The following is a 12248-nucleotide window of genomic DNA, read 5'->3' on the forward strand; positions in this document are numbered from 1 at the left end:
AGGAAATTCCTGGGCACAGTCCTAATCACAGCCTTGAAATGAAATTTACTGCTGCACTCAGCACGGGCCGCCAGCCAGCGCTGCCAAACCAGCCCCCCCCAGTCTGTTTGGATTAGGCGATGACATCATGGCCGTGGGCCCGTCACTGCCAGCACCGAAGAAGAAAGGGATGGCGCAGGGAACCTGAGCCTCCAGCCCGGGCTTCCAGGGGAGGGGACCTGAAACCAGCAGCAGCCGGCCTCTGCTCCCCCCGGCACGCGGCCCGCCAGTCCTGTCCTCTGTCCGCCCACCCGCCCGCCGGCCCGTCCTGCTCCCCGTCCTGCTCCCGGTGGCACCTGGTCCCCGGGTCGCCGGCCAGCCCAGGAGGTCTCCCAGAGCAGCGGGCCAGGGACGGATGGAGGAGCGCTGGTTCCCGGCCCCGCTCGCTGGCCCCATCCCCGAGCCGCCCGCCCGTGGGACAAGGCACATGACACAGGCCCGGGCCAGAGGCGGTGGCCTGGGCCCAGGGACCTGGAGCGGCAGCAGCGGGGCTCGTCCTCGGGGCTTGGCAGGAGCGAAGTGCAGGGGTGGGTGCGAGGAGAGCCCGGGCGTTGGGGGCCAGTCCGGGCACACACCGAGTCCAGGTGGAACAGCGTCCGCGGGGGCTTCGCCCAGGGGACGCGGTGGTGGCGCCAGCCGGCCTGCCGGGGGACTTGAGTGAGTGAGTGAGTGAGCCGTCTCTCCCAGACGGCACAGATGTGGCCGCCACTTCAAGCCAGTGACTTCATGGGCCTGCCGCTCACCAGGGCCGGCCTCCCTCCCTCTCTCTGGAGCTCCTCTAGGCTGGATCAGAGCAGCCCGGCAGGCGGGCGGCGCTGGGACTGTGCCCGGCCTGTGCAGGCTGCGCGCCCTGGAGCGGGAGGGGGCGCAAGGTGGGTGCCCAGCTCACTGCCTTCCCTGTGGGGCGCCCGCCTGGGAGGGGATGGGGGTTCCTGGAGGGGTGGCAGAGGGGCCAAGCCCCCCCACCTGGGGAGACAGTGTAAGCCAGTGCCAGGGGTGCCACGGCGAAGGGAAGCCCCAAGGGAGGCAGGAGCCAAGGGCGGTGGGGGGGGGCGCGGGGGGGGGGATCACCGATGCAAAGGCGGGGGAGGGGGGCGGGGGGGTGCTGGGACCAGGGCAAAGTCCAGCCAAGACCCGCACTTCTGCCCCAGGAGCTCTCCGTTGTGGAGCTGAAGCATCCCTTTGGAGCCCAGGGGCAGGACACGATGCTCACCCAGGTCCCCACCACCTGGTGACACTCTCCAAGAACTTTGTGGCGGACTCCCTCTTACTTGTGTGGCTCTGCCCTCGTGTGTACGTAACGTCATGTAAATGAAATATTACATGTGCTGTTTTCTCATGGACACTTGCAGGAAAAAAAAACCCAACCCTTTAAACATCGTCTGCCCTCCCCGTCTCCCTGGAGAGCCAACGTGGACAGACTGGTACGCCATCCTGCGTGCCCTGGCGCAGGTCACGGGCTGGCACGGCTACCCCCCACCACCACATGCACTCGTGTTGGCGCTACAGGAATCGAGGCTTGTTTATCTCTCTCTGCATTTTGCTTTCTCAAGTCCAGAGATTTTTATCAAGCTTCCCTTAGCTGGTGGTGATCAACCAGGCGGTTTCGCTCTCACTCAGGGACATTAGGCAATGTCTGAGGATGTGTTTGGTTGTCAGAACTCGGGGGGTGCCTTTGGCATTTAGAGGGTGGAGGCCAGCGATGTTGCTCAACACCCACAGTGCACAGGGCGTGCTCCCCCTGCCCCCACCCCGCCCCCGCCCCTGCAGGAGAACAGTCTGGCCCGGAGGTCAGCTCCCCTGAGGCAGGGAAGTCAGCCCCGGGCCCTAGACGACTCCTAAGGTCCTTAATGAAGTGAATGGATGTGGAAGGTCCTTGGAGCGTCCACCGCTGGCCACGAGCACGCTAACTGTGCAGGAACTGCAGCCCATCTCCAGGCCACAGTCGGCCCTGCCTCTTCTTGACTCACCTTCTTGTCATCGTGGATGTTCTGTGGTCAACAGCCCTGGCCAAGGAACATGAGGAACAGATATCTGGGCTGGGGGGACACCACCTGCCCATGTGGCCGTGAGTCAGACGCCCAGACTGGACGGGGGCCCATGGTGATCCCGATCGCCTCTCCGAGAGCCACACAACCCACCACCCCGGAAACCTCCCAGATAGCCAGGCGCACGGATGTCCCCCACCTCCGTGCACGGCCGCCCACTCTCCACCGCCCCACCTAGAGCGGTCGGAGGCACTCCTGCCCTTTTGCATCTAGCTTCCCCGGGCCTGTGGGGCCAGTTTTAATGCCCATACGCTGTGGAGCGTCTGGCTCCCTGGAACCTGCCAGAAGGAGTGTGAAGCCCTCAGTCCCACTCCAGCTGTCTCCAGGGAGAGAAGGCTCCACACTCGCTCCACACTTGGGAGGGAGTAGATCTTCTCCAAGAGGAGAGAGTGAGTCTATGGAGAAGACCCGCCTCCGGTGGGTGCCCTCCCCAAGGGCTGGGTGGACACAGCCTGCTCCGGCAGGGCCTCCTGCCCGAGGCCTGGGAGGTCACCCTGACTCTGTGTACCTGACAGAGCAACAGGGAGGAGGCCCTGGTATTTCCTCCTGGCCCCGGTCAGTGTTGATCCTGCCAAGCAGAGTCCAGGACATGTCTGCTGGGCGTGCCCCGCTGTGAGTGGGATGGGTGACAGCTCTGCTGCGCTCTGCACTGGAAACATCCCTTGGTGGGGGAGGCAGGCGCAGGGCGGATGTTTCTGGGGGTCAGCGGTGGGGCCCAGGAATGTGGTCCCCTGGAAGGCCCTGGAAGGCCCCCTCCCCAGCTGGCCTGGCAGGTGCAGGCCCCCTCCTGTCTAACCTGACTCAGCCCGGAGTCAGGCCCTGGGTAGGATTCAAGCTGACGTCCAGCAGGCCGTCATCAGAATGGATCTCCTGCATGGCCACCCCACTGGCCCACTCCCCGGTATCAAGGTAGAGGAGGCCGGTTAGCAGCGAGCCCCAGGGGGTGGGGTGGGGGGCGTCCTGACCCTGCCCTCCTCCTCGGGGTGGGGATTCCCAGCGCAGCCCTTGCCCCGATGTCACCTTGCCTTGTCAAGCCCTCTTGGCCATGGAGAGGAGAGCCCATAGAAGACCTTCTTGTGGATGCCAACGGCCAGATTCCGATCCCCTCCTATCCTCAGTACATTCCTTATCTGAGGCTCGGTTTCCTTGGTTTTGAGATGGAAGATACCACCTGGAACAGCAGGTCAAGGATGGGAAGGAGAACAGAGAGGGAGGGCCATAGGAGCCAAGGCTGCTGCGGGCATCAGGTGGTGGTCAGATGGCTGGGGTGGGGGACGCGGGGCTGGGGGAGGAGCCTGGGTTTCAGGGACTGCTCTGTCCCTTCACCTGCTGCGCCCTCATGAGAGTCATCTGATGCGTTGCTGCCTTGTGGTAACAGCGCACATGCACCAGATTCGAGGGGGCAGGCCAGCCATTCAGAGGAATCTACTGGGAAAGGGGTTTAATGGCCATTTCACGGACGGGGAGGCAGAAGCTTGGCGGGCTGGCGAGGTGGCCGGGCTGCTGTGTCTGAGTCATGCTCAACCCCCTCTGCACGCCCCCCCCCCTCCATCCTTACAGAGGGACCTGCCCTGCCTCTCTGCTCAAAACCCGCCAAAAGCTCCCAACTCACTCAAAATAAAATGTGTGCCCCCTCCCCTCCTAGCTCCCCTGACAACAAGTGGGTCCTAGCTGGTTCCCTTCCGCATGTTCCTCCTCCTTCACTGGCTCAGGGGTCTTTCTACCCACTGCCCCTGGGACTTTTGTCTGTTCTGTGGATTTCTTTTCTTTTTTAATATTTTATTTATTTATTTTGAGAGAGAGAGAGCGAGTACAAGTGAGAGCGAGGGGCAGAGGGCGAGGGAGGAGCAGACTCCTCACTGAGCGGGGAGCCCAATGTGGGGCTTTATCCCAAGATCCCTGGATCACAACCCCGAGCCGAAGGCAGATGCTTAACCGACTGAGCCACCCAGGCACCCTGTTCTGAATTTCTGAATACCCTTTTAGGACAGCGTCCCCCGTCCCCCGTAGATGCACCAGAAAGCACTGCTGATGGAAGGAAGGGAGGCGGGCAGGCAGGTAGGCCAGGTCCCTTATTTCCACCCCCATGCAATAGCCATCTGCCCGCCCCCCAATCTTGTGCCGCCATCAAACCTACCTCCAGGGTAGTTATCACCCTCGTGTGTACTTGATTGCTTATGCGTGTATCTCACCTGTTGGACAAGGCGTCCCCAGATTATCTGTTTCTCTCATATGCTAACAAATCGACTTGGGAATTCTGTAAAGTTCAAGTGCATTTTGACATTTTATTCCACTTGTAATAAAGAAAGACGGAGAGGAGAAGGCAGAGGCAGCTGTCGTGTTATAATTTTCTGAACCAACGACTAAAAGGTTAGCACCCTACCTCATTTCAAAACGACACAACTCTATTTGACGTGGACAAAAGCTGAAAAAGTGATTTTGGATTGGGCAGGGTACTAAAAATAACCACTCTGCCTATCTAACTTTGCTCCCAGTTGTGTGCTGCAAAGCACATGTAAACAGAGAGAAACCGTTTTGGTTTTTTGGTTTTGTTTTTTTTTTCCTCCAGCCTTCCAGTGTTTTACAGTTTCCTATGGCGAGTCGGCACCGCACAGCTTAGTGGCCAATTACTCGCAATGGTGTCATTCTCAGTTGACAGCCGTCCGGCTAGATTACAGACGTCCTGTGGGCAAGAGCAGGGTCCTGTGTATAAGAGCACCGAGCACAGGGGGGCCCAGGGCAGCCTCGGTGACAGGCGCATGGTAGCCACACTTCACAGGCTTTTCTGCACCTGGGAGATCCGGCCTTTCTGGGAACACAGAACTGTTTTGGGGGGCGGAAGTCCTCAGTCCCACATTCGTGGGCTAAAGCAGAACTGTGTGAGCAGAGCCCAGCAAATGCTTCCCTCCAATCGCACCGCCTCCTGGACTCCTAGGCCCACCCCCCCCGCTCTTGTTGGCTGGTCAAAAATATGGCCAGTTTATATAAAATCCTGTTTTGTTCATAGTAACCACTCCCCCTCCCCCTCCGTCTGAACTGGCCAAGCGCACTTAAAATTCTAAGACCTCCATTTATAAAAGGAATCTCCAGGAAGCTTCCCCAGGCCACCTAGCCCCCCCACCCCACCCCAGGGGCACTGGTGGGCAGGGGTCCCTCCTTGAAGCGCACCAGGCCCCAGTTCAGGGACCCCCAGGGGTGGGAAGTGTCTGGCTCCTGTGCCAAGCTGGAGGGGAAGGGGAAGGCGAAGGGGAAGGGGAAGGGGAAGGGGAAGGGGAAGGCGAAGGGGAAGGGGAAAGGGGAAGGGAAGGGAAGAGAAGGGAAAGCGGAAGGGAAGTGGAAGGGAAGGGGGAAGGGGAAGGGGGGAGGGGGAAAGGGAAGGAAGGGGAAGGGGAAGAGAAGGGAAGGGGGAGGGGGAAGGGGAGGGGGTAAGGGGGAGGGAACGGGAGGGGGAAGGGAAGGGGGGAGGGGAAGGGGCCCCCGGGGGTGGGGGGGTGGGCTGCGAGTCCCGGGCGCTGGGCGAGGGCCCCCTGGGCGCCGCCCCGCCCCCGGGCGACCTGCGAGGGGCGGGGGCGGGGGCGGGGGCGGGGGCGGGGGCCGGGGCGCTGCGGGGCCAGGTGCGCGGCGCTGGGCCCCGGACGGTCGGCGGGTCCGCGCACAACAAAGCGGCGTCCGGGGGAGGGCGGGGGCGCGGGGAGGGGGCGGCCGGGAGCTCCCGGAGCCGCATTGGCCGCCGGCCACCGGGGGGCGGAGCCGACACGCCCCGGAGCGCGATAAAAGGCCGGCCCGGCCCGCGCCCGCAGCGCACGCATCCGTAGAAGGCAGCGCAGGCCCCGGTGCCCGCCGCCCCCGCCGCCCCCGCCGCCGCCGCCCCCGCCGCCCCCGCCGCCGCCGCCGCCCCCGCCGCGCCCAGCGCCCCGCGCCCCAGCGACCCGGGAGAGTTAGCGCGGGCGAGCGCGGGCCCGGTGCGGAGGGCGGCCCCGGCGCGCCCCGAGGCCAGCGCCCGCACACCCGCGGCGGCCGAGCCCCGCGCCCGCGCCCGCGCCCGCGCCCCCGCCCCCGCCCCGCCCGCCATGGGCGCCGCGGCCCGCAGCCTGCGCCTGGCGCTCGGCCTCCTGCTGCTGGCGACGCTGCCGCGCCCGGCCGACGCCTGCAGCTGCTCCCCGGTGCACCCGCAACAGGCGTTCTGCAACGCGGACGTAGGTGAGCACGCGCCCCCGCCCGCCCCCGCCCGCCCCCGCCCGCGCCCCCGCGCCCCCCGCGCGCCCCGCCCGCCCGCCCGCCGGGGCCCACGCCCGGACGCCGGCCTCGGGCCTCCCGGAATCCTGCAAGTGGACGCCAGGATCGCACTTTCTCTTTCCCCCGCGCGTCTCCCTTTCTTCGCCTCTCGCCGAGATGCTTCTCAACCTCAAAATTCCACCGAAATTCCTCCGCAGCCCCAGCCCCAGCCCCAGCCCCAAGAAGGGAGCCAGGGAGCCAGGGAGCGGACCGGGCTTGGCAGGCGCAGGGCCCGGGGATGCCAGCGCGGGGGGCGGGGGGGCGGGGAGAGAGGGGACGCGGCGCGGCGGGGCAGGCCTGGCCCTGGCCCGGGCGCGGGAGGACGGGGACCCCGAGAAACTTTCGCGGCCGAGCGGGAGCTGGGCTCCGGCCCGGGGCTGGGAGGGGAAGGGCTGGCCGCTCAGCCCCGGCCTCTCCCTCCAGCCCTCCAGCCCGGCTCGGGCTCACCTTGGCTTCGGCTGGGGCGGAGAGGGGAGCTTCCCGGCTCTGCCCAGGCTCCCCGGGCCGCAGGGGCAGCCCCGAGGGGCAGCCGGAGCCCCTGGCCCGGAGGGGGGCCCTGCGGCCAGGCCCGGTGGGAGGAGGGTCCGCGAGAGGCTCGCTGCCGGACCGCTTTCTCAGGACATCCCCGCACACTGGAGACTTGGGGCCAAGTGGGGCTGCGTGGCCGCGTAGGACCCTCGGAAAATGTCTCTCATGCTCTGCACCCTTGCCCCTCAAAGGTGGGGGTGAGCCCGGGAGGCAGGAGGAGCCCGTTATTTGTTCCGATCCTGGATCCTCACAGGGGCCGGAGACAAGTGGGGGAGAAGGTGGCAGAAATGGGAGGGACCAGCTGGGCCCCAGGACCCCAGAGGTTTCCGTCCGGGCCTCCAGCTGCCCTGGTGAGGGTCAGCCGGGATTTCCCAGGGCAAGTCTAGCCACAAGGACAGATGCACAGCAGGGGGGTCACTGCCCCCCCCCCCCCACAATTGGCTTCTCAACAGGTTTATGTTGTGCTTCTAAGCCTCAGCCAGCAGAGCGTCCGGTTGCCAGGCCAGATGCAGTGAGGCTGGCTGCCCTCACCTGTGCAGACTCAGAGCCTGGGTCCCTGGGTTCCTCCTGTTGTCGGCCATGCCCTCCTGAGCTCCCCACGGCCCCTGGCCACACCCCAGTTGGCCCCATTGACCTGCCGCTTGGCCCAGGAAGACCTCAGGTGTTCTTACCTGTGGGCATCACATGGCTCCGGCCATCTTGGCGTGGGTGCTTGCAGAGGAGTTTTCCGTAAACCCCGAGGCAGGGGACTAAGTAAGGCTGGCTCCCCAACTTGGCTTGCCCAGCAGGTTTGAGGGCGATGCACATTGGCCTTCCCCTGGGGTGTCCGCTGGGCATCTGGGCCTGACCGGGCCCCTTTGCTGAGACACGGCCAGGCTCCTGCCCATGAAGCTGTAGGGCGGGATGGTCTCAAGGCCCAGAAGGAACCTCGTGAGGCGCTTGGGCTTGGTTCGCAGGAGCCTGCAGGAAGGGGCAGGGCCTCGGGTCCACCTCACACTCTTCAGCTGCTGGAAGAATTTCCAGCCGCTTCCTGGCCTGCCCAGTAAACCAGGGCAGCAAAGGGTCAGGGTCGAGGAGCTTCAGCGAGCCTTCAGGTTCCTTCTTGCTGTGTGCGTTCCTCTCACCTCCGTCTGGATCTCCTGACACGTGTGTCCCATTTTTTCGCATCCAAATCACTAAGGAGCCTAAACTTTGACCCCGTCCCAGCTCAGAGGCCCAGTCGGGCTGCTGACACCAGACTTGCACAGCAGAGCCCCGGCTGTGAGATCCCTGTGCGCTGCACTGAATCCGCTAACGGGGGAGCCTCAAAACAACAGCGGTTGTCTCTGTCACAGCTGAGGCGGCCCGAAGTCCAAAGTCAAGGTGTTGGCAGGATGGGCTCCTCCCGGACACCCCGAGGCAGAATCTGCTCCGGGTGTCTCTCTCCCCGCTCCTGCTGGCTGCCGCCATCCTTGGCTTTCCTTGGCTTGTGGACACGTCACTCCAGCCTCTGCCTTCTTGTCTTTACGTGGATTTCTCTGCGTGTGTCTGTCCCAAACTCTCTCTTGTAAGAAGGACCCCAGTCCCTGAGTATAGGGCCCACCCGTATCCAGCATGATCTTCTCTTAACTCCATCACATCTGCAAAGACCCTCATTCCAAATAAGGTCACCTGAGCAGGTTCGGGGTGGACAGGAGTTTTCAGGGGAACTCTTCTGGCCATGCTGCCGCAGTTGGCCCTTCTGTGCTCAGTCAGCTTGGGATATGTGAAGCCGAGACACCCAGCGGAAGCCCTGGGTGGCTGTGGAGTTCAGGTCACTGCGAAGGCGGTGGTCTTTCTGTATCTGCTTCTCCTTTGAGGGCCGCTAGCCTGTGACTTTCTCCTGACGATCCCCCACTCTGAGAACCAAATGGCCTGGGGCCCTTTGAAAGATGACTCACGTCTTGGCCCCTTTGTAAATACAGAGAGTCTGGCCTGGGCCCAGCTCTTGCTGAGGGTTTTAAAAGCCTCACAGGTGGACCTTGTGCCACGAGGGCTGTGGTCCAGGGGCCCATGAAGGGTGATGGCCTTGCGCACATTGGGGATACTGAGAGCTAACTGCTCACGTGGTGTGCTGGCTCCTTTAAGTGTTGGCGGGATGCAGGCTTGGTAGGCACCGTCGGATTTCTGTCTGCCTGTGTGAGCATTTCCGGGAGCTGGTAGGACCGGAACTGTGGTCGGCGAAGAGATTCATTATGAGGTCGTGAAATTTGGGTGAAGGGAGCGGTAGGTAAGAGGTGATCTGGGTTCCTCCTGGAAGACCTCGTTCCCTGTCCTTTCCGGGAAAGCGAGGACAAGCAGGAAGTGTTTGCTGTCTCTGAGCAGGGCTCACGTGCGCTGCTGGCCTGACTCCTACCACCTCGTGGAGCCCGAGGCCATCTCCTGCCCAGACCCCACACCCCGGCCAGAGACCAGCGTTGGGCTTGCTCTTTGGGTGGCCACCATGGAGCGAGCCTGGAGTCACTTAGCCAGCCCAGCGGCTTGGCAGATCCGGGCCGTGTGAGCCAGTTTCTGGAGTCACTGGTAAATCCAGGAGGTCTCTGGACCAGCGGAGTAAGATCTCATTTCTGGCCTGGGTGGCGGTGCCCATGGCCATGCTACTCCCCCAGAATGCCCACAATGGCATCTTTCTCAGCGTGTTCCCATCTCCAGACACTGCTCTGCAAACCCGCTGGTGATCTCCAGCCCCAGGTGGAGAAGGGCCCACAGCCAAGGCCATTCGCTGGTCGCCAGGGCAAGCAGGCCAGCCTCGTGCGTGCACTGTTGGAGGCCACACCGTGGCACCTGCAGAAAGCACGCACCACGCATTCAGAAACGGCTGTGTCTTCACCAGATACACTTGCTCGGGAAGAGCGAGGCGGATGAGACGCCTGTGAGTTGAGTCGGGCCTTCCGTGCTTGGGGGCCGGGAGGGGGGCAGGGCTTCTGGAGAGGCCTCATTGATCTGTGTTCCCAACATCCTTGTTTTCCTATCCGGCTGTTTCTACAAGCCCTTATGGAGTGGCTGGCTCCGCCCCACGGGACATAAGGAAGAAGCAGGGCATTATTAGCCTGTCCTTGGGAGGGGGAGCTCCAGACTCCAGGGCCAGGCAGCGTGGAGGTGCACAGGGTGGGCACAGACCTGCGGACCCCAAGCCCAACGGCCAGGGTGTGGTCTAAAGTCAGAGAGACTCAAGGTGTCTCAGGCCAATGATAAACAAAGTAGCTGTGTGAAAGGGGAATGCGGTTTTGGGATCAGAGGTGTAGAGGGTGTTGAGGGGAGGGGACTGTGGGCGGACTGGAGCCCCTTGGCCCAGTTTTGGTCAGCTGGGGATGCGCTCTCCCAGGGGAGTGCCTAGAACCTGAGCTGCTGGGGTTGGGAAGCAGAGGGGAAGAGATGCGCCCTGGACACAGCCTTGGAGGCCGTGCTGTGTGTGGCCTGTGGCTGCAGGGAGCTCTCCCCACGCCGTGGTCCCTGCCTGTGATCTGAGGACGCGCTCCCAGCCTCCAGCCAGGACCCGCTTGGTCCTCGGGGAATTTGCGGTCATGGCCTGTGGTCCGTGAGCTGTAGGCGTGGGCACCTGCCTGTCCTCTCGGCTGTCTCAGCTGGGTTACCAGGCAGACGTCCATACAGGCTGCATGGTCCAGATCCGATGGCAGCACTTGGGCATTGAGAATAAAGATATAGACAACTCCCAGGCTTCCAGGGTTGAGCCACCCTAGTCCCAATGCAGAACCACTGATGTGATACCCGACTGCTGCAGGTTCCCAAGGTCCCTTTGGGTTCCAAATTGGCTAAGAGATGTGGCTGGAGGGCCCTGGCAGCCTGGAGGATGCAAACACAGCAGGAGAAAAAAAAGGCCTGGAGGAGACAGGAGAAGGAAGAGCAGCGTGGTGGGTGGGGTCCATGCTTCTCCCCTGCCTGGGATGCTCCCTCTCTCCTCTGCACGTATGCATCCACATACACACACACACACACACACACACACACGGGCCAAGGGCAAGTGGCCTCATAGTGAGGATGGTCTTCCTGGGAAGAGAAGAGCAGAGCTGGGAGGGAAGTCAAGGTTGGAGAACCCTAACTCGGAGGACAGAGTCGGGGGAAACACATACCCAGGCACATCATCAGCGGTGGCAGCGTGGGGATGCGCTGGGCAAGGGGACCACCTGCGCAGGCAAGAGTGAGAGAGAGTTCTGGGTGCAAACCAGGCCTGAGAGGTGGGCGAGGGGCCAAAGGACACCGCTCTGGCATATCACATGCAGTCTGCATCCCCTCCCAAGGGCCCCCGGTGAGCCATTGTGAGGGCATGCACCTGTGGGTGACAGCCAGGTGGCCCAGGGCGCTGGCTAAAAGGCAGAGTCCGAACTGGCATCCAGAATTAGAGCCTCAGGGCCCACGTGGGCGGGCAAATTGGTATTTCTAAGACTGTCCAGGTGATTCTGACGCCTGCCGAAGTTTGCACAGAGCAGTTGTCTCCAACGCAGGCTACACCCCAGACACTTGTGGTTTGAGACGAGAATGTTCTAGGTATTTAGCACAGACGTTGATAGCTCCACCTGTATGTAATGGTAAATGGACAGGTAGGCATGGAGACTGCTTGGCCAGGCCTCTGCCTTGGTGCTGGAGGGTCTGAGTGAGTGTGGAGAGCGAGGACCAGGGGTAAGAGGGTCAACGAGATGCCCTAGAATCGGGGAGGAGAGGTGGCTGAGGGAAGTGGCGGAGGAAGTCTTCCAGGGATGGTCAGGAGCACCCGTGTCTCAGAGGGCAGGCAGGATGAAGCTGGCTCCCCCATCCAGAGCTCGGAGCTCCCGGGACCCACTCGCTGGACCCCTGGGGCCTGACCTGGCTGGAACGCGGAGATCCTTCGGTGCCTCCATCATTGCGTGGATGTGCGGCTCCGGGCGGGTGGTGGTGGGAATACGCAGAGACCCAGAGGGATCCCATTTTGCAGCTGACAAAATTGTACCGCTCCCTGTGTCTGAGCAGTGTCCCAGCTCGGCTTCTGGAGACCCCAGCACGGCAGACTAGACAAGTGTTTATTCTACAAACCAAATTGAGGGCAGCCCTGGTGGCTCAGTGGTTAAGCATCAGCCTTTGGCTCAGGGTGTGATCCTGGGGTCCCGGGATCGAGTCCCATGTCGGGCTCCCTGCAGGGAGCCTGCTTCTCCCTCTGCCTGTGTCTCTGTCTCTCTCTCTGTGTCTCGTGAATAAATAAAAACAAAAATCTTTAAAAAAAATAATTGAGGTGTAGTCTTTGTATGGAAGGATCCTATCCTGGGGTATATGGGCATCCATCCAAAGATAGATCGGAGGGTGATGGCAGGGGTGACATGAGTCTTGAGCCCTGAAACTGTAAGCAGA

The 12248-nt window shown here is 62.6% G+C and overlaps 1 protein-coding gene across 1 annotated transcript in view; it reads left to right on the plus strand.

Annotated features, from left to right (window-relative positions):
* The first annotated feature begins 6122 nt into the window (after positions 1 to 6122).
* Positions 6123 to 12248, plus strand: part of TIMP2 (TIMP metallopeptidase inhibitor 2) — a 47872-nt gene continuing 41746 nt past the window's right edge. The window contains exon 1 of the mRNA XM_025468195.3: positions 6123 to 6287. Coding sequence (XP_025323980.1) covers positions 6158 to 6287 — 130 coding nt within the window. The 5' untranslated portion in view covers positions 6123 to 6157. The remainder of the gene's footprint in view (positions 6288 to 12248) is intronic.

Source organism: Canis lupus, chromosome 9, assembly GCF_003254725.2.
Source record: "Canis lupus dingo isolate Sandy chromosome 9, ASM325472v2, whole genome shotgun sequence".
NCBI lineage: Eukaryota > Metazoa > Chordata > Mammalia > Carnivora > Canidae > Canis > Canis lupus.